Raw genomic sequence first — 23,497 nt, 5'->3', positions numbered from 1 at the left:
CTGACAAAACTGCAAGTCATTTACGATTTCATTTAAGTTACATTTTAATACAAATATATAGAGAATTGCATTTCAAAACGTACATATTTTTATGTGGCAGATAATAGTTTCATATTTTTTCACGGAGTATAAATATCATTCATACAATGTAATCTGCATAATGAAGCTACTCTTGATGGAGGGACCTGGAGTTCAGTACCCACAGCTCTCATGAGAGGAGCACTCTGTTGTCTTTGGCCCACTTCCTCAGGGCTCGGATGATGTATTCAACCTGGGGGTTTCCTGAATTTCGTAGCAGAGACAACACCTCTTTCAGTGTCTCCCTAGAACACAAACACTATATGTGAGGAAACCAGAAGCGATCAAGAATGCATCATCTCTCATCTTTCTTTTATTTAGACACCCACAAGCGTTTGATGTGTCAGTCCAGATGTTTTTCCCTTTTACTGGGTAATGACAGGGATCTATTTGATACGATGTTTTGCAACAACAACAAAAAAAGCTAGAATTATTATTCCTTTACATGTAATGATAGGATAACATTATTGCGGAAGGAAAAGAGACAAACATACTTGGACTCCTTGTTTGCCAGTATGAGCTGGAAGATGCCGACACAAGCCCCTCGCTTGCCCTCCCAGTAGTTGGATTCTGGGTCCAGTTTCTCCAGTGCATCAAACGCTTTAGCTGCGTAGTAGAACTGACCCATCTGAAACAACAAGCTGTGGTCATGAGCCAGCATGCAAATTATACCACCTATAACAACAAACATGTAGTCTCAGATTAAGTTTATCCAGGACAAAACCTATTTGCGACACCTGCTTACGCTTTTAGTTGCATTTTCAAAATACTTTGGGAAAACTGAGGACATTTTGGTGGACGACACCTCTGTTAACATTAGGACAGCTAAGCTAGAATGTGCTTATGCAAGTTAATACAACAGAGCAAAAACAGGCAGGTAGAAGATTAAATGTGTAATTTAGCTCCATTTGGAAATCAAGATAACATTTACGATTGACAGACACGAGTTCTAAAACTATTAGTCGATTGAGAGAAAACTAATCAGCAACTATTTTGTAAATGTATCGATTCTTTTGAGTCACTTCTTCTCAAGCTAAATTATTATGATGCCAGCTCCCTAAAAATGACAATAGTCAGCTTTTCTCAATTTAGTATCACTGAAGTGACTTCTTTTGTCGGAGCAAGAGCCCCAATCCGATTGATATATTCAACACACGATAATATAAAACTGGAGCTGGAACTGGAGAGCGTTTGGCGTCTGGAAATATGACTTAAACAATTGATTATCGAAATTGGGGGCATACATAGACTAATTGTTCTAATTAATTCTAATTAATTCACGCAAATTGACATTGAATTTATAAATGAATGTTTCGGGGGTCACCCCGAGAGGCAGATGACGGAGGAGGAAGTCACCTTGTAGCAGTCGTTGGCGATGAGCTGCAGCAGACTGAAGGACTCGGAGGAAGTGCCCATCTTCAGATAGAGCTCCCAGGCAAGCCGACCTCTCTGGTTCATTATGTCTGACAAGAACAAGATGAGTGTTCAATCATCCATCATTCGCAGGCAGCTTCAGCAACTTTTATAGATTCAGGTTGCGAAAATGTGAAATGCCTGTGGGCAGGTTGTATTGATGTGGATTAAACCAAGAAGGCAGGAGAAAAATCTTTTAATGGAGATATCTTTTTCTTCGAGCTGCTGAGGTGCCAGAGTGAACCTCCGTTCTTCACAAACCTGAGGCTAGAAATCTAGCAGTGATGTTTGATTTTGCCTCAGTGAACAACGACACAGTCTTCCTCAGTCTCGCTTTCTCCAACTTCAGATCTGTGAGAGCGTTCTTTATGCTTTAATGTCATCAGGTGTAGACTGTGACTGGAACTGGCTTCAGGTCTTTAAACACTTGGGGACTAGATGATATTGCTCCAGGTGAATAAAATATAAAGTATGCAAAATGTCTATGATTCTTGCCTTCTCGCTCAACAAACACCTCACCAGCATGTTCACACTGGCTTGCATTGAGAATTAATTTCCATTATCTACCCATATTTAATAAATAACCTATTATTCCTTCTGAACCAAAGCTTAGCTGGAGAACAGATAGGAGTTAAATAAAACTGGACCCACACTCTGATTTCTCAGATCTGTTTTTCAAACACACATTTATGTTTGTTGCACGTTTTAACTCCTATTATTCTGCATTTCTTGCTTAGCTGGGTTTTATTATTATTCCACAAATCTATACTAAGTGAACTGCTGATATTCTGTACTGCCCTCTAATGTTATTTTGTTCATTCTTTTAAAGTTTCTTTACAATTGCTTTTCATTTTAAATGCATGTTAGATTGATGGACATGTGTATGAATTGTGCTACAGGAATAAATTTGCCTCCACAGTACGACTACTATACGTACAGCATCGTGCCAGCCAGCTGAGGTAAACATAGTCGTTCTTGATCTTTTCATTCTGAATCAGCAGAAATACCTGAAAGAGATATTAAAATGAGTCCAAAAGCAATAGTGGGCAACTCATCAGAAGTGATGAAAGTCAGTAAATAGCAGTTGTGCAGATGTATGAAGAAAAGTACCTCTTCTGCTTCTTTGTAGTTGCCAAGGGCTGCTTTAGCCTGAGCATAGTTGAAGTTGAATGTATCATCATTATAGAAGTAACCCTGCGAATAAAAAGCACAATAACGCAGACATAAAAAGGTTAAGTGTTCACATGTCCAACGAAAAGTGGATACAAAAGCAGGCGCACAGAAAGACAGACACACGCACACACGCACACACACACACACACAATCGCACGCACGAACAAATGTGCTGCATCTGTAAAGCACCACTTGTCATCTGAAGTGACACTTCAGTGTGTGGGAGTCTTTTTTTACTCTCCTCCTTCCATGCCGATTCTCCACTGGAATACACCATTTCATGCGTGCCTTGTACTGAGCAGCACTCACCTTGACTGAGTTGAGATATATGAGAACATCTTCAAACTTTCTCAAGAGGAAGAAGCAGGAGGCCATGCATTGTCTGCCAGGAATAGTGTCTGAAAGTGAGAAATCGGTTACACACACATCCTCCTCACAGCACTGCTTTAGAAGCTCATATTGATCAAGTTTCTACTCCGCGTACCGCATTCGCTGGCCGAGCCTCCGACCAACTGAAAGAACTGCTGGGCGATTTTCAGGTGATCCCTCTGAAAGAGAAAAGGACAACGACAGACGTTTGTCTCTCCGACCGACTCTCATCACTTCTCTCTGTGTGTGACTATTTCTTTAACAGCAACACTCACTGATCCAATTCCTTGTCCCAACGCTGCGTTCACCACTCCTTTCAAAATATACTCCTGAGAAAATAAATGATCAAAGTAAAGAACATGTGTAAGACGTCTTGTCTAGTCCCTTCATGGTGACATTATTTAAAAAGGGAGAAAGGCCACATTGATTGTCTTGATAGAAGACACTTTAGAAGCAATAATTCACGTGTGGATAACAGACAAGTTATTAAGATACAGAAGCCAAACACTTTCACAGGTTTTCAGATACAGGCGACATTGAAGGGCTTTTGAAGACAAAACACTGGTCACATAAGAGAAAAAGGCTCTTCGGGAACTCTTAAGTGGCGCGAGGAGAAGATATGTATGTTTGTTTGTTTTTTAAAGATATTTATTAGCTTCATTTAATCTGGCATGATTCTGGCTATCAGTGTAAAAAAGTGTAACGTTTAAAAACCCTTGAATGCAAATAAGTCAATATTAGCTATGGTTGTAGTTAAATAGAGCTACTGTTTTATTCTTCATGTGAGAGTGAAATTGAACAGATCTGGAGTCTCTTATCGAGACCAAATAGTGACATCGTGCTTGAAAAACAACAAAAACAATGTCACTTTGAAGCTTCACCTGGGGGGTTGTGGGCACCAAGTCCTGAATGAGGTTGTAAGCTTCCAGGACATCATCTGGAAGGATAAAATGGAGCATGGCATTCAATGAGCTAGGGTAGGTTTCCTCTGAAATCTGACCCTTTAAATAACTATACATTTGATTAACAGCAGCGTGACAAACGGATGATGCATTTACATCACATGCTGCGTGGCACATCGGACAGTGGGAGGATTTGAGATAATATTAAATAAACCAAAGCATGACATAAAAGAGTGTGATTTCATTGTTTTACCATTGTATTATTTTTAGACTGTGATTAGTGTTCTTGTATATTTGTGTCATCATAACGTTTTCCTTGATGACTACAGGTGAAAGATATTGTATCTGTAGGACATTTGATACATTTCAGTAGAAATAGTGTCCTCGTTTGGCTGGTTCTAGAATACTGCGATGCCACGCTAAACACCTTGTCGGAGGTTGTAGATGACCAGGTTGAGTCTGGCCTCAGGGATCACATCGACCAGAGGAGGCAGCACCTGCAACGCCCCCTCCCCACCACGAAACACCACCTGCAGTACACAGTGGAGAGATTCAGCGTGTGGTAAGGTGACACGTCAGTCCCCAGTGTGTGCACACGCACACACACACGCACACACACACCTACACGCACCTACACTCTCACAGTTTGAGCATGAGAAGAGCTTACCAGGTTGTGTCGGATAAGCTCCTTAGCGAACTCGAAGGAGCAGGAGGAGATGTCGATTAGGTTCTTTAACTCAGCCTAAGAGAGAGCGAGAGCACACACAAGTCAAACCGACGGCCACTTACTCTCCCCGAAAAAATTAAAAGGACAAGTAGTCACTGAGTCAACTATAATGATGTATGCATGGTTAATAGCTCAATTAAATGTAAAAAATAAATAAAAATAAGCACAAATACTGCGTACTGACACCACTATAATATCCATAATACATGACAATTACAGTACAGTTGCTTACTTTTTAAATATTTTTATTATTTTTATATATAAACTTTGTGATAGAACCACAAACATGGATGGAGGTTTTAAAATAAAAATGCAAGATATTTTTTAAAGAAATGAGCCTTTTTCCTCATCACCTTTAACATTTTGGGCGATCTATTCTTACACAGATGGAGACAAACCTCGCTCACAGCCAACTTAAAAGGGTGTGTATGGCAATGTGAAAACATATGAAGTCATAGGTCAAATGAAGACCAACAAAAATATCAGCCGAGACATGCGGCACCCAGAGTACCTCAGCGGCCTTGCCATTGTAGAGCCGGAAGTGGTTGCAGGCCTTGAGGTTGAGGGCAATAGTGGAGTCTGGCATGCTCTGCAGGTACACAGCCAACACCTCCTGGGACACGTCGTAGTAGTCCAGCTTGTAGTAACACAGAGCCACGTAGACCTTCAGAGCGAGGAAGTCTCTGAAAGATGCAATGTGGGCGTTAAACTGTCTTTCAGACTTATACTTGTTGTTGGACTCAAAATATTTCAGATTATTTTCTTTTTTTTTTATGGTAACAATATGGTGTTTAGAACAGGACATTTTGCAATCGTTAGCCATGTCATGAAGTTAATCACTCACTATTATCTGATGTTGCTTGACATTATCGTGTGTATGGTGACAAACCCCTCCTTTCCTCTAGGGGTCTGTGTCCTGTTTACAGACTTTTATTTGTCTTGCAGGATGTTGATCATCAGCTGATGAGCCACACCTGAGCCTAGTGTTGTTCCAGGTATAAAAGCTCAACACCTAGGCCCAATCCCAATCTCCACCCTTATGGACTCACAGACTTTGAGGCGTGCTTCCGCTGAGGCCTTAGGGGGGACATTGGGCCCTATACATGGATGCGCTCTTCCGTGGCTGACATGGTTCAGTTTGGTTCAGATGTTTTCCCACATCCACACATGCGGACGCCACTGATTACTGACTCTCCATGTTTGTTCTGTTTAGTTAATGTTATCCTTTAAATAAATGTGCCTATTTAATACTTTATACCAGTCTGGTCTCCAATTTATGTTGCAGACATTGAGTTGGGCTCAAACAGAATGCAGATTTAATTATTACTTAAATCAGATCATTTAAAAAAAGATTTCATGACAGAGTAAAAGTGGTTGGAGATTTGACGGGACTGCAAGTGTAATTGTCTTAATTTAAGAGTGCCGTGGGACAAAGAGGGCCAGAGTTCACTTAAAACTTACCTGTGGTACAGTTTGTAGAATCCGCAGCAATATACATGTTTTCTTTCATACTCAACATAGCATCGCAGCAGACGACAGATCTTATTATTGGAGATTTATAATAGTTTAGAAAAGGAATGGTGTCTAGCAAACCCAAAGAACATTGAGGCTTGTACAATGATAAGCTGCTACAGCACATTTTTGCATAGCGCTATTTTGATATTTTTTTCTGTTAGCATTTGGAAGAAGTAGCAGCAGTAAGGCTCATTTGCATTCCAACAGATGCACCTTAGCCTACAAAATGCCACGAAGCCATGAATAGATCTCTGAGAAGCGGCACACTCAAAGTCTTTCATTTCCTTCCCCTCGCTACTCCAGAGACAGTATATCAGTGGAGGAGGAAGCCAGCTCAGCAGGCCAGCTGTACTGACACTTGAATTATCACAAGGCGTGATGCTCAAATGAACAACTTGCACCTGTTAAGGTGGTGCTGGGACGCCACTGTGAAACTCATTTCCCAGAGTAAAAGGCAGGGGACAGCACGCACCTGTTCTGCAGTAGGAGACGTTTATAGATGTCGATGGCCTCCTGGTAGTGGGAGCGCATGTAGTGGATGGATGCCAGGCTCAGCTGGTCCTCTGTCACATCCTCCAGGTTCTGGTGGGAACCCATCAGCTTCTTCTCATCGTTGAACTAAGACACAATATGCGCACGACAGACAACAAACGAACGCATCAAATTATTTGATTGGGCCTGTGTGGAGACGAATGCACAGAAAATGTATTACACAAACAAACAAAGTGAGATGAAATTAACTATAGGACCAGTATTGCATTATAGCGATTGATGTGAACAGAGATGTTTAAAAATGTAATATCGATGTGTTAATAATACACATATTATATTGTGTAAATAATCCAGTGCCTCTTAAATCATTTTATGTATACAGTTATGGCTACAAACTTTTTCTCCACCTCGCGACACTCGTATTATGGGTGTAATTCATTTGCCAAAAAAAAAGAGACAAAAAGCACAATAAACAAAACTAAAGATAAATTTGAGCCATAGCATTATTCTGTTTTTATTTTCTATAGATATTGCGATAATATCGCCATAATCAATTCTTTTGGCCACGATAATCGTGTTGTGAAAATCTGTTTCTCTCATATCTTACACATAAACCTTTATTTACAGTGCACGGTCGCTCAGCATTGAATTATTAGTGATCAAGTGAAAGCAGAGAGAAAAATTAAACACAAAGTAAAATAATATGGCAGTCTTTCCAACCTTATGAGCCAAGTGGAAGAGTAGTCTGTTTTGGAGGGGGGACATTGGCGCTGCAGACAGCAAGAGACACCAATTGTAGTTAGACAGCAAACCACATGAAAATAAGAGCCACAATTAATTAACATCATAACCACAACTGAAGAAAATAACTGAGGAGTAAATTAATGGGATCTAAAAGTGTACCAACAATGTCCCACATTTAGTAATTATTAAAACACACAATTTGGCTAAAAGTATTCATAATTGGTGACATTGGATTATGTTTTGGTGAGCTGCAAAAATGACATTGTACAACAGGTCATACGGATACTTCACATGCAATCACATAAATGAACAAACCAACAATTATTGATATTTAGATATTTAGAACCCACATCATCTCTCCCCCAATATGGTCCAATTCAACAGCAAAAACATGTTTCACCATATCTTTTTTTAATGTGAAAATATGTATGTCGTATGTCGACTGGTTGGTTAGAATACGGTACAAAGGAGGACTTAATAAATGTAACAGCCTACCCTTAGATGCAGCCTCCTCAGCCTCTTTATAGAGCCCCAGTAAAAACAGTGCACAAGCCAGAAACACCCACACCTCAGCGGGGCATTCAGGCTTCATGGTCAGAGACTTGTACTCCTGTCACAACATGATAATGAAATATTACACATGCGATCAAACTCTACAGGAAACACTCATCTTTATGCATTTATCCAACACGTTTTCAGACTAATTAGTTATCTAACGACTGTATGCAGGGTACCTTGTGCATAATTCTGTGTGCCAAACTACTACCCCCACTCATTTAGACACACATATATACAAAATAAATACCTCCATAGCTCTCTTGTAATCACCCAAGTGAAAGGCACAGTAGCCAATCCAGAGGTCTGCATGCTCCTCTTTCTCGCCAATATTTCTCTGGAACTGGAGATGACACAGCAACAAATCAGCAGCAGCAGCACTACGCAATACAGTTTGTCTGTAGCATAGACGTAGGAGTGATTGTAAGTCTGAAACTTAATTTCCAGGGCATGACACGGAATAATCTGCAGGAGGCATTGCAGTTGATAACAAATTGTTAACCGCTCAATCTTTGAACTGAATCATCACATTTTTATTTATTTTTTAAATAGAATGTAGGATAATTGCAGCTTCATTTCTTAATTTTGATAAATGTTGGCCTAATCACATTGTTTCCAAAATTAAGGTTGGGATCCACAGGTGGGTTGCAAGGAGTTTTTATTAGGGTTGCCAAATAAATTTGCTGAATTTCTTCCATGGTCTTTTACATTCATATCTGCAGTGCACCTTAGAGCCACACGAGAGAACCTGAATGTTCGTATTGCTCTGATAATTGAAGCCTACTTATTGAATTAAAAATATGAAAGGCAGGTTTACATTCTGTTTGTTTTACTGACGAGCGGAAAACAAAACAAATGATATAGCCTGTTAACACCGCCATTTATTTGGTGTAATAATAATAATAATTTATTAAGTACCTAATGTGTGTATATGTTTTCAATAACACGTGTACAAAACAAAGTGTGTTAATAATTTCAATAATTAAGTCAATGTGACCACTCTGACCTCATTTGCTTCACCGTACATCCTTTGAGCTCCTGCCTTCACCTCATCCCTACCACCTTGACTTTAAAACCGATGATAGACGGGTTATTATAATTTACTACATTGGTATTGAACCTAGTACAATTCTGTTTATTTAGAATCCCACTCGTATATTATTGACAACTTGTAACAATAATAATTATGTGGACCTTCTTTGGGTGTGCATTTGTCCTACACTGCAATCGTTCCGATGTTGGCCAGCTGCAGTAAAGCACCCACAGAGCTGATGAGGATCCAGTTACTAAACACTCGTGTCCCCTCTAGTGAAGAACAGGCCCTTTACGGTCACTCAAACGGCTTTGCATCCGATTATCGTGTTATTGGCCCATGTGCTAAGTGTGTATGTACCTCTAACAGCGTAAACGCCCCCAGGTAGTCTCTCTGTTGCAGGTAGTCCTCCAAGGGGGGAACCTTCGTCTGGTTTTTCTTCTTTTTCTCACTGATGCTCACCGGTGTCTCTCCCCCGACGGCTGGCTTCACGCGAGAGAGGATCTGCCGAGGGGCGAAGTTTGAATTTCTAAAGTTGTCTCAGAACTTTGCGTTGGTTGGGTCAAACATGCGAGATAATTTCATAAATATGTAGAACCTTGAACTCACCATGTCGACCAGTCTCTCTTGAAGAGGTTGCCCAACACTAGCTAGGACTTGTTTATCACTAACCAAGGTAACGTTGGTTGTTACTGCCAACGAAAACACACATTGTTAACGGCGACGTCACCTACCGTTCGGCTGCTAGCTATACAACCGTGTCTTCATCCAACATCGAAACTAACGCAAACACAAGTCTCTTTAAACTAACAGACAGTTGAGCACCTTTTCCCACACTATCTCCTGGAGAAGTATGAATGATCTTCGTAATAGTTAGCAAACGTAGATTTGTTCTTCCGTTCCCATGTTTTCAAAATAAAGGCACAAGCAAAGTACCCGACAATGTAGTGAGGAAGTTTAAAATCTAATTCGGTTGAGTTCCATATCACAGCCCTCCTCTGAAACCCTTTAAACGGGCATAACCCCAGGTTGGAGATGGTACTCATAGGAAAACATCCGACACGGCAGCCGTGTTAGAATACGTCTCTCGGCTGACATTTATTCTGAAGCCAAACCGGAAACGGCTCAACTCCTCCGAGTTGAACTTGATTAGGGGGTTGGGGTGTTCCTTGTTGCTTAGCAACAGAACGGAGAAAAATGGCTACGGATCCACGAAGGATTTTGAACAGCCATAAAGTATACCAGTGTGTAATGTGGCTAGTATTCTAACAATATAGTTAAAGCAATATAATTGCCCCAGTGGCCTAATGGATAAGGCACTGGCCTCCTAAGCCTGGGATTGTGGATTCGAGTCCCATCTGGGGTATCCCATATTAAATATACAAGTGTCTGAAGTAAATACTTTAAGATTAGTGTTAATCATGTTTCAAAGAAAGGTTAACGTCATAATAATAGCCAGTCATTTCAATGATGCATCTCAACCTGCACAATGCTTGCTGCAATTGCATAAAAGTGTACTTGCTCAGAGAACCCAACATGAATTGGAGTATTTGCAATTCTGGTGTAGTTATGAGAGTTAGAGATGACTTATTTTTACAGCATAAATTTGCATTTTGTATCTTCTTGAATATCTCTCTCTCTCTCTCCCACCACTGAAATGCTCATCCATGCCCTTATGACCTCCAGACTTGACTACTGCAGCAGCACCTCTTTGGCCCTAACAAAATCCTCAATAAACTTCAGTATGATCAGAACTCTGCTGCTCGACTGCTATGACCACATCACCTCGGTCCTACGCAACCTTCACTGGCTCCTGGTCAAATACAGGATAGACTTTAAGATATTACTCGCCACCAAAGCCCTAAACAATTTTTTTTCCTTTTTTTAATCCAAAATGTTGTTTGTTTTGTCTGCTCCTTGTCTTTCCATTTAGTTTTGTTGCATGTAGTCTTTGAGTGTCTAGAAAAGCACTATATAAGTTCAAAGCATTATTATTAATGTTATGCACATATATTTGTGATATTAACATTAAATGTGACAGATTTTATATTCCACAAATGTGAATCCTTTATACAGACAAATGAAACTAGACAGGTTGTGTGAATAACCAGCCAACTTTATTGATTTCTCAGCGTTGTGCATTTCTCATGTGCTTTGTTTGATCGGACTAGTCAGAAAGTAGCACTCTCGCAGTCTGCAGCAGGAGCTGGAGAGCAGCCTTCAAGAGCATTCTGGGCACCCCAGTACACTGTAGAGAACAAAAGGAAACGACAAGAAATATTTCATTAATATGCTTTCAGTTGAAATGTTTGTGCATTTATCCTCTGACAGCTTCCAAAAATCAAACCAGATATAATTTACAATAAGATTCTGAGACAAGTCTGATTCTCTGCCCAGCAAAACAAAAGCTTTATCGGTCTATGAATCTCACTTCTTGATCAAAAACTATACAGCAGCCAGCGTCTGAATTTCGATGTAGATTTGCACCGCTCACCTCTGAATCCATGTGGAAGTAGATCTCAGGCATGATTTCCCAGGGGGAGCTACCTGGAGATGGCACCCCTCATCCTCGAAAGACCCTGGTCAGACAGACGTTGGCATTTTAAATTTTACATCCACAAAACATTTTTCCTTTCCATCAAAATGTCTAATGAGGAGTCATGGGAATGACTATGTGTGAAGTACTATCTATATATATCTATATATAGATATATATAAATAAAAAACAGGAACTGGAATACATAAACCTGCAAACTGTCTGGTAGCAGAGTAATAATAATACATTTTATTTGGAGGCGCCTTTCAAGTCACCCAAGGTCACCTGTACCTGAGTACAGAGGCAGTGCTTCATGCTGCTTTTAACATATTTTAACAACAGTTATATTTTGTGCAACTGGGACGGTACCCAGTTAGTAGAGTACGGGAAAAAAAGAAGCACGTCAGTATTTAATGTTCAAATGTGGCTCAGGTCACTATCAAACCCCAGTCACTGGACAGCAGTCCTCAATGGTGTTAGCGAAAACCCGGCCATAATACTCTGGCACACTTCGACACCTAAACACAGACGAGATCAGTGCCAGGCTTTAATGATGTGCTGCTCGTTTAGTGCAATAAGCTCAACTTCTTCTTTTTAAACATTAAAATAGTAACCATAAACTAGTGGCTATACAAGCCCACATAAGGCTGCAGCAGCAAAAAACCCACAAGCTGAATTTAGTAACTGTGCGCTTTAACGCATGCCATTTCAAGGTTTAAGTTAAAGACAACTTATTATCCTATGGGACGTTTCATGTATACCTGTCCTGTATTCCCGGAGGGGATCCCTGGGTTCTCGCTGACGGCAGTGTGGTCCCCCGGCTGCCACCAGGTCTTCCTCACGTTAATGTACAAACCTGCAGAGGGAAGACAGCAGGAAGTACCCAGTTAGTAGAGTACGAGGGGGAGGGGGAAGAATGTCAGTATTCAATGTTCAAATGTGGCTCAGGTCACTATCAAACCCCAGTCATTGGACAGCAGTCCTCAATGGTGTTAGCGAAAACCCGGCCATAATACTCTGGCACACTTCGACACCTAAACACAGACGAGCTCAGTGCCAGGCTTTAATGATGTGCTGCTCGTTTAGTGCAATGGACTAAATGTAAAAAAACAAACAAGGTCCAGTGATTCGACTGTCCCGAGGTCAAGTCTCTTGTGATACACAGAACAGCGTATAAATGAAGCAGGACATGAAAAAATATATGAAATTAAAGAATCAGTTTAAAACAAAGTCAAACTTACAGACATTCCTCTTGTGGACACTCATCCACCTGGAAGTCCAGGTCAGCTCCTTGCTGGTGGGTTCCTACTGAAAGCACCTTCAGCACATCCTCCTCCTCTATCTGCAGCCCAACCAGACATTGTGTCCACTGGGAGAGCTGTAAGACGGCAAGAAATGTTTTTATTTATATTATAATTTTTAAAAAAAATTATATATATATATATATAAACCATAAGAGTAAACAAGTCCTTATGGTAAGATCCTAATGTGAGCAATGGTAAAAGAAAGAGCAGACACTCCAGGGCCTTTAGTTAAATCAAATAGACACTCTTGAAATAATAGACAGCTTTGCAGAAACGATCCCCTTTCATTCTATTATAGACACGAGGCATAAAAAAAGTCGAGCTATCCATCATACTTGGTGCGCAAATCTTCAATCATATTAGAAACTTGTATTGGCTAATATTTTGAAAGCATTATTTGAAGATGTCCAGATAGTAGTTTATTTCTATTTAAACGCATGTCGAACCAACGAAAATACACATTTTAACCCGAAAACATGTTTTATGGATTTAATAGGAGTACAGTGCTTCGCCCTATGTTAATGAGCGTGTACACGCACAGGAGCGACGAGCCTGGTGGAAGTGGGACGACAGAAACGTGACTTCATATTGTGTCCTTTAACGTTACACCGTGACTTCTTTACTAGGATCCGAGTCGCGACCGTAAGAATGAAAGTGTGCAGTACGAGTTATTTCTCACCACGTGAACACGCCGTGTGGATCACGATGTCGGGGTCGAAAAGGACGGAGAACGGAAGTTCCGTTGATTTTATAGTGAGATCACTTCCGGGATGGAGACTTCATGCCCTGGGTTCTGCCTGCGCACAAAGAGACCCCGGAGATAGCTTGAGCGCCTGAGGAAAAAAAAAGCTGTTATGATATATATATATATATATTATATATATATATATATATATATATATATATATATATATATATATATATATATATTTTGTGTGACTTCTTTTGATTCATTCAATAATGGGTCCGTGCCTTCTGTCTGAGAATATATTTTCCCTTTCCAAATAAGTTGTACAAATCATGATTTCCATTGGCAAACCGTTTAAAATCACAATAACATTATATTTTCTGCAGTTCTCAGTTTACCATTACACACAAATACCAACAGGAGGGTAACATGGAACTACAACGCAAGCTTTGACAAGTTTGACTTAAATTATATCTAGTGGCGTGCTCTCTTGAAGTTTTTTAACTTTTTTCCTTTCTTTTATGTTCTGCTGTTTCAAAGAGCAGGTGCTTGGTGCGTTCTGGGCCCTGACATGAGACATACAGGTGTTGAACTGTCTGTGGGAATAGTCTGCCCACTCTTTATTACCAGCTGCAACAGCGAATCTGGTGATGTTTTCACCTTGTGAGTCTGCATGTGTCATCACGGCAAAATGTGGTGCTGGAGACACATCGCAGGAACTACCACAGAGTTGAGTACTCGGCCGGGTGTTCATATATCTTACCAGGCTTACTGTGCAAGAAAATGAAAATGTGTTATGCATCAAATTTTGTCAAAGTTGACACCTGTGTCTGTCCAATAAAATGTCTACACTGCATACAAATGATGACATTCTACTTTTAAAGATTTGGGTAGATTTGTTTTGTTTTAGTTCATGATGACAATTAGATTTTCTTTTCAGTTCAAATAATTTACAACACAGTTATGATTAATAGGTGTTATGTTATAACTTGTGTTTACACAAAGTGACACAGAAATGTATTAAAAAAAACAATGCCGCCTTATGTCAATCAGTGACAAGGACTCGTGAGGCTTCGTGTTCTGCCAATCGGCCCGGATCTCCTCAAGGGACTCAGGGCTCATCAGAGGACAGGACGGGAAGCTCTGCAGCCGTCACTCTTTTTCGGAAGATTTTCGAAACTCTAAAACGTATCATTATCTTTGATCTGTGGACCACAGTTTGGTGCACCACACCTTTGTTTCTGATCGTGCTCTAGGGATGAGGAAGTGGCTCAGCCCGCCATTGAAACATCGCAACATTTATTGAATGGCTCTCCTATTGAGACAATTATGGTCCCCGGAGGATGAAACCAGTGACGTTGTTGAACTTCTAACCTTTCCTCTTCATCAGGCCCCGACTTCGTTTTGTCCAACACTTTGGTTTACGACCAAAAACTACTCCGCCTGAACACTGCTTTGGGTTAATTAGCTTCAGTTAGGATTTTGCTAACGCACTAAAGTGAACACAGTGAACATTATAGCTGCTAACGTTAGCATTTAGCCGAGTGAGAAGTTATGGATCGGTCTCGACAGAGATGGAACACAGTAGAAGTGGTCAGGAGGAGGCGACGCATCGAACATACCGTGGGCGACGGGCCAACCAAACAACAAGGAACCGACTGTTGCTGGAAAGGCTGTGGATGGGATGGATGGATGGGATGGGATGGGATAGGATGGATGGGATGGATGGATGGGATGGGATGGGATGGATGGCACAATATGAGACCGTCTAGTGAACGTTCCTTTTTCTGCTTCAACCTGATTGTGGTGGACACTGGGAAGACCTGGCAGGAGGCTCTGGAGCACTGCAGAGAGCACCACACTGACCTCAGCAGCATGGTATTTGAGACCGAGAACCTTCTGGCCCTGAGGGAGATGAAGCCCCTCAACATTGACCGGGTGTGGATCGGCCTGCGTTACCTAGGGGACCGCTGGCTGTGGGTGAACGGGGACCCCCTGGAGTATGAGGCCTGGGGAGGAGTTCAGGACCACCAGTGTCCGTTATTGAAACGCTGTGGAGCTTTAACCATAAGGGGGCAGTGGGAGAACCGGGACTGCCACGAGAAACTCAACTTCATCTGCTATTAAATGTTATTCATGTCACATGTCGTAAAACGTCTCACGGGAGGTAATGTGTGATTTACATCTTTATACAGGAAACTTTACATTTCCTTGATAATTTCTGATTTGTACAACTATTTCCTACTATTATTGCCATGTGTACTATTATGACAAGGTCAAGTTAGTGTTTGATTTGAAGTTATTCTAGCTTTCAAGACCATTACGAAACTAAAGGGCACATGTTTGTTAAGAGCCACAAACCCGTCAATGGCAAGCTTTTATTAAATATGTTGTATTGAATGTTTATGTAAATTTGGTCAGTATGGGTTGATATAAAAGTTGTTATCTGGAATGGAAAACCACAATAAAAACAAGTCAAAACATTTTTGAGAAAGAGGAACATTTATTGACATTAAAAACCAGCCAGGCACAACGTGAGTCTGAGCAAACATACGCACAGACCCAATAGCTATAAAAACAATTGCCATAAACTAAATAGTCACAACAGAGGATCAATGAAGACTACTAGTGGCGCTTCTCATGAAGATAATCAACGAGGTAAAACTTCAATACGGCACATGTAGATACACAGCAAACACTGAACTTAGTGAAGTGTGTGTAATGATCCATTTTGTTCAGTCAATTACGTCTTTCAATCTTCTCCATTTGGCGTTATTTCTATATACACTATGAAAATATAATAATAATTTTCAACATATCACCTAATTTTTATATTAATAACAATAAATATTTATGACGAAGGGAGACTGTACAAGGAACATAAAAATAGGGTTACAACCAATAATTCTGTATCTAGTCCAATATTTACAAATCCAAGGTGAAGTTGGAAAACGTCCACATCTCTGCAGTAAGGATTCTGTGTAACTTTTATAAACAGTCGCACACTTGACGCAGGATTAAGCAATGTTCTGGAAATATGCTCACAGGAGGTGACCAACTAAACTAAATCTGAAGTCAAGTTAGCAATTTCTCCGTCATTTAATTATTAACTCAATGTAGAGGGAAAAGTGCCAAGTGCATTGCGGTTTTTATCTTTAAAGAAATGTATTTCAATTACAAAACTCACACGAATCCACAAAATCCTGATCTGACTGAAATCACAGGTCTGAATGTTTGTCTGCTACTTACCTTTAGCCCGGATGTGATGGATTATCATTACTTAAAAAAGCCAAACTAAAGAAAACACTATGCTGAGTCACAACATGCATCACAGTTGTATAGTTGGCAACAAATGGCTTTATTGTGTTTTTCTTCCAATAATGCAGCCGTGTGAGCACTTGTTATTGTCTGAGCCAAATCAAATCTAAGTCTGCTTGTTAATTGGCAGAAAGTCAGAAACATTGCTCAATCTTATGCAAGTTTTGAAAATATGGCAGAAGCCAGAGCGCTTCTCTCTGCATTGCTTCGAGTACCAGTCGTCTTGACGGCATTTTAAAAATACCTCATCACAGCACAGTCACTGAGCCTTTTTCTTTTTAGTGGCAGTCAGACCTCAGGGTGTCCAAACATGAATAGTGAGAGGAGGAATAAGTTCACTTCACAGCAGGAAGTGTCACTTCAGCCCAAGATTGCCATTATGAGTGTGTCAGGTAACGTCACATTCTCAAAAGACACACACACTATTCTGAAAAACTTGGTCGCGATGGTTCACCGTCAGCTCCTCGGATCCCTTTTCTTCATTCGTGAGGCTTTCTGTGAGAAAATAATGCATCTGATTATCCCTCATACTTCATCCTGTTTTATTGTGGCTCGTCAGTGGTGCTCTTCAGGATTTGAGGCCCATTCGAGCCATCAGCTGTTCGTAGATAGTCCAAGCCATAGCCGCCATCAGGGTGCGACGCAGAGACCTGGGGACAGCCCCACGGAAAAACCCGCCCGTGCCGTGCTCCTAGAAGCAGAGGACAGACCAGGAAAGATCAGCATGATACTGATGTAGTTGCCAAGCAACACCCTTCTTGCACACAACAATGAGCGGTGCACATGAGGCAAGTGAAAGAAAACACTGACAGCTGTGATTAAATGAGCACACACACCGTGTAGATGTAGCGGATAGCATCTGTCGTGCTCCAGTGGGATGGTCTGATTTGAATGTGGGTCTTCACCACGTCCGCTGGCTGTGTGGCCAGCGACGCCATGACGCCCGCCACCATCCCACAGCTGAAGTTCACCAGCGGGGCATAGGGCGACGACGTCACCTCTGAGAGACGAGAGACCAGGCATCAGAGAAAAGTAGAAGAGCATGTTTCACGAAAGAGTTGAAAATGAACACAAACTGCGGCCAGGTTTCTGATTCAAATGCAAATATATACAGAATGTCCCAAAAAAAGTGGCAAAACTAAATGCGTATTAACGCGTGTTTCTATCCACGAACAATTGGGCATGAGAAGATAATCAGCTGGTGGCGCTGTTTGTCCAGTCGGCTGCCATTAAACCATTATTAACCATCAAACCATTATTAAAAGACGGCAGTCAAACCTCAAACAAATGAAAACTGTGTGGAAAACATGGGAATATTGAATTCCTTTTTGAGAAAAGACGTGTTTATTGGTCGCAATCTTCCATCTTCATTGGCGAGTGACATTTAAGTTAATGTACATCACGAGTTATTCGTCTGCTTCTATTGCACTTGGTTACATTTAGTTTTCAATCAATACACAATTTTTTCCAACTCAGCCAAGACTTTTTGCAATTTGTCGGGTTTACATTTATTTAGGTGTTTTCCACTCAGATCTTGTATTAATCAATTTAAAATGCGCAAAAAAACAGGTGCATAAAAACCCACTGTTGCTGCGTCTAAAACTGTTTTAAGACAAATATTTAAAAGCCCTAAATCACGATACACTTTACTGATGTTCTGTAGAACAAGGACAACACTTAAGAGTTCAGATCTCGATGTAGAAAACAGCGCTTCACATTTTAATGACCTGCATTTTGATGAGCTGATGCCGTGTGGCTCTCACCTTGAGGCAGCGCCTTCTTGGCCTGGCTGTAGAACATGACGTAGATGCCGGAGAACGGAGCGTCTCGGAGCAGCGTGGCAGTCAGCCCTGAGAACAGAGCCCTGATTCCCTCCGTCTCATACACACTCCTCAGAGCTCCTACCACACTCACATAGTTGTAACAGCCACTCTGAAACCACATACGAACATGGAAAATGAATATAGAACAGACTTATTTTAAATGTTGCAGACATTAACTGTCTTATCGCCTGGATACACTCAGCTGGATACAGTTTTTTCTTTACAGAGTTGCAGGCGGCCGCATTGGACTATCAGATTGTGGTTATAAATATGTGCATGCTAGGTGTAATGAACATTTATCAGGCACAACGTCTCTTACTCAGGGATACGGATACATTCACTGGAGATATGGCCTATTCCTGTGTCAGAAAAGAGGACTCTGTACTCAAGAGTCATAAGTATAACTACAAAATAAGACTTGTTGAGCCAATGGCCCAACAAAGAGTAGCTTCCATTATTGTGGCTTCAGCGTTCATATAAAAGCTTAGTTGAATCAATATTTTTTGATTTTTTGTCACTTTGTGTAAAGGCCTCTAATTCCAGGATGAAATCTCATCAGAAAAGAAAGTGGCTCATAACAAGATACTGGAAACAGGTTCAAAAACAGATGACAAAGACAAATGATTGCCTTAACTCAATCATGCATCAACAATCGTATTTGAATTGTAAACTGCCCAGTTCATCAGTTCAAACGTGACTGAGACGATGTTCAGTCTTCCAATCATGCAGCACATCTCAGGTCAGGAGGGCTCGGGGGTCTCTGTGTAAACATTTTTATTATTTTTTTAACTGCTGCTCACCTCAAAGCGTGTCTTGATGACAGTGAACGGCAGCATGCAGACACCAGCCACTGCTCTGGCGCCCGCTCCGAGCAGAACAGCCTCGCCAGCGTTGGGCGCCCGCTCCAGGAAGTAGTGCTGCTTCAGGGAGTAGAAGGTGCTGAAGTAGATGCCCACGCCCGGGATGCAGCGCACAAATGACTGCCAGAGAGAAATAGCTTGTGTTAAACATTTACATACAACAACAAGGTTTATAACTGCCGAAAACAAATTGTACGGTCAGTTACTCACTGGTGTAACTCCCTTCCACAGACTGAAGAAATTCTCTGTCCTGATAATGTTGATTAAAATGGTAAACATCCCCACCTTTGGTGCACTGCAGGAAGAAATTTAGGAATAGTTAGTTAGACACATTCAAGGTGCAAACATAAAAAAGACAACCATATAGGCACTCAAAGGCAAAGATACACAGTTTGGACTGTTAAAGAATAATTAACTATGGCCTCAACCTATTGAACGTTGTTTCAAATAAAACACTTTTACCCGTTAACATTTCCTGTTCCAAGTGGGGCTAATTGCAATCTAGTGGCCTGACAGTATGATTACACAGGGCTGGAGTGACTAATTGCCCTATATGAGTCAGATCAGCAGAATCAGGCCAGCACTGCTTGCACATCATGTCCTGCCAGGCTTTGTTTGTGTCATTTTGTATCTGGAGAACATGTTGTGAAAAAAGGTCGAACAAAAGAAAGACAAAACTAGGGACATGCTCAAGTACATCCGTCTGATGGCATGCAGCAGAATGTGTGGTGGATGTGGGTTTGCATGTTTATACACATGAAGTGTGCACACAAATGCATACACACACACACACACACACACACCCCGGCTTGGCATTGTTCTGCAGGGTCTGCAGCCGTGTCTTGATCAGATCCAAAGGCTGGAAGAGCAGTGTAGAGCAGGTCCCGCTGAGAGAGCCACACATAAAGGCTTTGAGAGCTGGGTGAGCCTGAAGACGATGACAGACAGAGAGAGAGGGGGACAATAGAGGAGAGAGACAGAAGGATGGAAAGATAGAGAGGATGGAGGAATGGCAAAGAGAGGAGGGCAGATAAATCAGATGCATGGAGAGAGAGGGTGGTGTTGGAGGATGACAGACAGGGGGGAGAGGCAAAGAAAAACATAAAGGATTAGTCAGAGTAAAAAGCATAATGTGAAAACACGACATTCAACATCTTTCTCGCCATTGGTCACCTCTCCTTGAAAGTCGCAGACTCTCTCGAAAGGGCACAGAAATATTATCCTCACAAATATTTGCATTACAAAATGTGCCCCCAAAATACAGATGATCTCATAAACATAATGGACTTTGAATGAAATACAAATATGCTTGTATGACAAAAAAAACAAGCCTGTAGCACAGAGACGAGGCCAGTTTCCACAGAGTGGAGATGATGGAGATGTGCAGAGACAGTCCGTGCATGTGCTTGTTGCACACACACACTCACACACGTGCATGTGACATTATCTGTGGCTACATGCCTCATGGACAAACATGAGGCACAAACATAGACAGACAAACACTACATTTAGCTTAATTTTAAAGTTAACACTTCGATAAAAAAAATATATAATGGAGAAAAGAAAATGTTTCTAATAGGGCCACAACTACAATTAAGACAACACACACAAAATAAAATTACTCCACCATTCATAGGCCGTCTGCCGTACACACAACATTTATCACACACTACAAGTAGCGTCTCCAATTTGCCAATTCAGTGCACACATTACCCACAAACACACACTCCTACCTTCCCGCCCGGTGCTCTGCTCTGAGAATTCTCTTTTTCCTGCATTTTGCCCTCTTTTACCTCCCTCTCTGTGATGCTGCTATTCCAAATAGCATATTATAAAATACACCTCTCCCTCTCTCTCTCTCTCTCTCTCTCTCTCTCTCTCTCTCTCTCTGTTTCACAGCCAAAGCAAACACTTAATTCAGCTGGAGTTTTCCTATGAAATTCTATCTTTATCTTTCTGAGACACACCAACACATCTGTATTGCCCCCCTCTGCAAAGCTCACTGCTAAATTGCATCTATGTCAACCAGCATGAGTCATGAAGTGGCTCTGTGTGTGTGAGTGTGTGCTTAGAGAAAGAGAAAAAATCTCTGAATATTTTTAAGAAATAAAAGCACATTGCTCTTTGAAAGGCTATTCTTGCATTATTATGCTATTGTATTATCTTCATATGAGTGTGCACCCTGTCCTGTCATTCACAAGCTACATTCAGTTCTCTCTTGGACAATATATTGAGCACCACAATTTGTAATTGTGACAGGCTTATTTTAGAAAATATTAAAAAATAGGCAGCAGGCATATTTTGAATTACATAACAGGCATGTCTTTCTCATAACCATGTGCAGAAGATAAGTCTTTCAAGATCAATTATTATGCATTAATGGCATCCAATGTGGACCTGGAATACCTGTAATAAAGGATTGTTATCAGTATTGCCCACATGTAAACATGTAAATTGCTGGGCCATCAGGTTGGACTTTTCCATCATTAACCAACCACTGGTAGCTTGGTTGGACAGTCCAAAGGTTAAAAGGTGAACATCTGCTAAATATTACAGGAACACACTTCAGCTGCTTTATTTGTACAGTAACATATATGCATATATTTATGAAATATGTATGTAATCACCCTCTGACAGTTTGAGACCACCGACTAGCTATATGATGACCGTAAACCGGGCAGGAGACCCCGCAGGTGCAACTCACCGCTGCTAACTCCATCTTGGACCTAGATGCGGAGTCCAGCTTCTCCGCCGGTGGTGCCGTTTTGAAGCTGGTTAATTTCAGCCAACGTTACTAAAAGAGGGTAGAAATCAGATGACAGCCGCCAGTCACATTTAAAAAAACAAACACAATATTGTCAACTGCAAAGTCTCCACGAAGCAAGCTAGCGATGCTAATTAGCTGCCAGAGAGCCGGTATGCTGAGGAAACGGTACCGTTAGTATGACGTTAGCCTTATGACAGGTGACCAGCAGGACACGTCCGAGTCAAATTGTAGCGACTGATTACAAAGTGGGCTACTTTAAAGGCAAACCTGCCAGCTACAACATCCAGTCGTTTCTTTTTAAAGGCTTCACTCAGTCACTAACGTTACTTGACTAGCTAGCGACAGTAGCTTGCTAACTTAGCATGCTAGCTCCCCTCACCTCGGTGCGTGTCAAGGGTTGATTGAGGTGATGGCCACGTCTGCCAGCTTCAGGAGGGCCATGTTTAGTATTCACTGTGTCAAACTGCGGAAGTTTCTCACGAGTCTGTAAACACTGTTTCCAGGCTGAATGCAGAACTTTGTCAATGATCATCCACCAGCTAGCTAACGTTAGCGCACCCTGGTAGTGACCCTCGTGACGTCACGTTGTTTAACGTCTCTGTTGCACTGTGTCGCGTTAATGCTGGTATTGCTCTGCCGCGGGTCCTAAAAGCTGTTGAACATCTGTCGTAACCTAAATATCAGACAGTGACTGGCGTTGTCGCTACTTGCTGCTGCGTCTGACAGGCAGAGTTCACCTTCAGCGCAGCGTCACATCAGGGGTTCATATTGGTTGGTTTGGTCAGTTGGGGAAATGTGGTTAGTGTGCGAGATCGGCATTGTAAGGCACTAATGTATGTAAAATGTAGAGTACAGATTGTGTTTAAATGATATACTTTTATTTTAAACGAGCCGATGTGTGTACAGTGCAATTCATTGCATCTCTAAAAAGTGGCCTCAGGGTGTCGCTGTTGCACCACGTGTCAGCCCTCGTATGAAAAAGTAGCCGAAGGTATCAAATGCGTTTTTTTATATACACACACACACGACAACATTAGTGCAACTATTTACCTGCATTTATTGAAACTAGTAAACGGAATTATACTTTCTAAACTACTAGACACATCCTCAATCTTACCAGCATACCCTCTCTTATACTACAAAAAACCTGCATAACTCCTTCACACAACTGAAAAATATTCCAGACTATATCGCCCTCTC

The 23,497-nt window shown here is 41.2% G+C and overlaps 3 protein-coding genes, 1 long non-coding RNA gene and 1 other non-coding gene across 9 annotated transcripts; 2 read left to right on the top strand and 3 right to left on the bottom strand.

Annotated features, from left to right (window-relative positions):
- Positions 1 to 27: 27 nt before the first annotated feature.
- On the bottom strand, positions 28 to 10,112 carry ttc26 (tetratricopeptide repeat domain 26). 3 transcript variants are annotated; one of them, XM_034531784.1, is made up of 19 exons: positions 9,827 to 10,112; positions 9,611 to 9,693; positions 9,362 to 9,505; positions 8,219 to 8,311; positions 7,909 to 8,023; positions 7,390 to 7,439; positions 6,650 to 6,795; positions 5,174 to 5,345; positions 4,603 to 4,677; positions 4,363 to 4,465; positions 3,915 to 3,970; positions 3,309 to 3,362; positions 3,149 to 3,212; positions 2,974 to 3,062; positions 2,602 to 2,685; positions 2,429 to 2,498; positions 1,435 to 1,541; positions 573 to 706; positions 28 to 323 (listed from the first exon to the last, which is right to left on the bottom strand). In XM_034531784.1, exons 2-19 carry the CDS (start codon positions 9,611 to 9,613, stop codon positions 209 to 211), a joined length of 1,674 nt encoding a protein of 557 aa, XP_034387675.1. In that variant the 5' UTR covers positions 9,614 to 9,693; positions 9,827 to 10,112; the 3' UTR covers positions 28 to 208. The 3 variants fall into 3 exon arrangements, with proteins under 3 accessions (XP_034387675.1, XP_034387674.1, XP_034387676.1); XM_034531783.1 differs by having other exon boundaries at positions 9,611 to 9,868; XM_034531785.1 differs by lacking the exon at positions 9,611 to 9,693 and having other exon boundaries at positions 9,736 to 9,868.
- Positions 10,113 to 10,294: 182 nt separating this feature from the next.
- trnar-ccu lies at positions 10,295 to 10,367 on the top strand. The gene has a single exon. It is a non-coding gene; the product is annotated as a tRNA-Arg (tRNA).
- A 729-nt stretch (positions 10,368 to 11,096) lies between these two features.
- LOC117733394 lies at positions 11,097 to 13,583 on the bottom strand. Its single transcript, XR_004609734.1, has 5 exons — positions 13,521 to 13,583; positions 12,779 to 12,915; positions 12,299 to 12,393; positions 11,496 to 11,580; positions 11,097 to 11,249 (listed from the first exon to the last, which is right to left on the bottom strand). It is a non-coding gene; the product is annotated as an uncharacterized LOC117733394 (long non-coding RNA).
- A 1,704-nt stretch (positions 13,584 to 15,287) lies between these two features.
- LOC117739490 (snaclec stejaggregin-B subunit beta-1-like) lies at positions 15,288 to 15,656 on the top strand. The gene has a single exon (XM_034545923.1). It carries the CDS (start codon positions 15,288 to 15,290, stop codon positions 15,654 to 15,656), a length of 369 nt encoding a protein of 122 aa, XP_034401814.1.
- Positions 15,657 to 16,866: 1,210 nt separating this feature from the next.
- Positions 16,867 to 23,038, bottom strand: LOC117735542 (mitochondrial glycine transporter B-like). Of its 3 annotated transcripts, none has more exons than XM_034540252.1 (8): positions 22,677 to 23,038; positions 22,235 to 22,324; positions 20,334 to 20,458; positions 19,741 to 19,825; positions 19,471 to 19,650; positions 18,611 to 18,779; positions 17,684 to 17,847; positions 16,867 to 17,538 (listed from the first exon to the last, which is right to left on the bottom strand). In XM_034540252.1, the coding sequence occupies exons 2-8, from the start codon at positions 22,247 to 22,249 to the stop codon at positions 17,416 to 17,418; spliced, it is 861 nt and encodes a 286-aa protein (XP_034396143.1). In that variant the 5' UTR covers positions 22,250 to 22,324; positions 22,677 to 23,038; the 3' UTR covers positions 16,867 to 17,415. The 3 variants fall into 3 exon arrangements, with proteins under 3 accessions (XP_034396143.1, XP_034396229.1, XP_034396319.1); XM_034540338.1 differs by lacking the exon at positions 22,677 to 23,038 and adding an exon at positions 22,467 to 22,666; XM_034540428.1 differs by lacking the exons at positions 20,334 to 20,458; positions 22,235 to 22,324; positions 22,677 to 23,038 and adding an exon at positions 19,993 to 20,320.
- Between the last annotated feature and the right edge of the window lie 459 nt (positions 23,039 to 23,497).

This window comes from Cyclopterus lumpus, chromosome 1 (genome assembly GCF_009769545.1).
Source record: "Cyclopterus lumpus isolate fCycLum1 chromosome 1, fCycLum1.pri, whole genome shotgun sequence".
In the NCBI taxonomy this organism is placed as follows: Eukaryota; Metazoa; Chordata; class Actinopteri; order Perciformes; family Cyclopteridae; genus Cyclopterus; species Cyclopterus lumpus.
The sequence above is the reverse complement of the archived record's forward strand: the minus strand, read 5'-3'. Positions and strand labels throughout refer to the sequence as shown.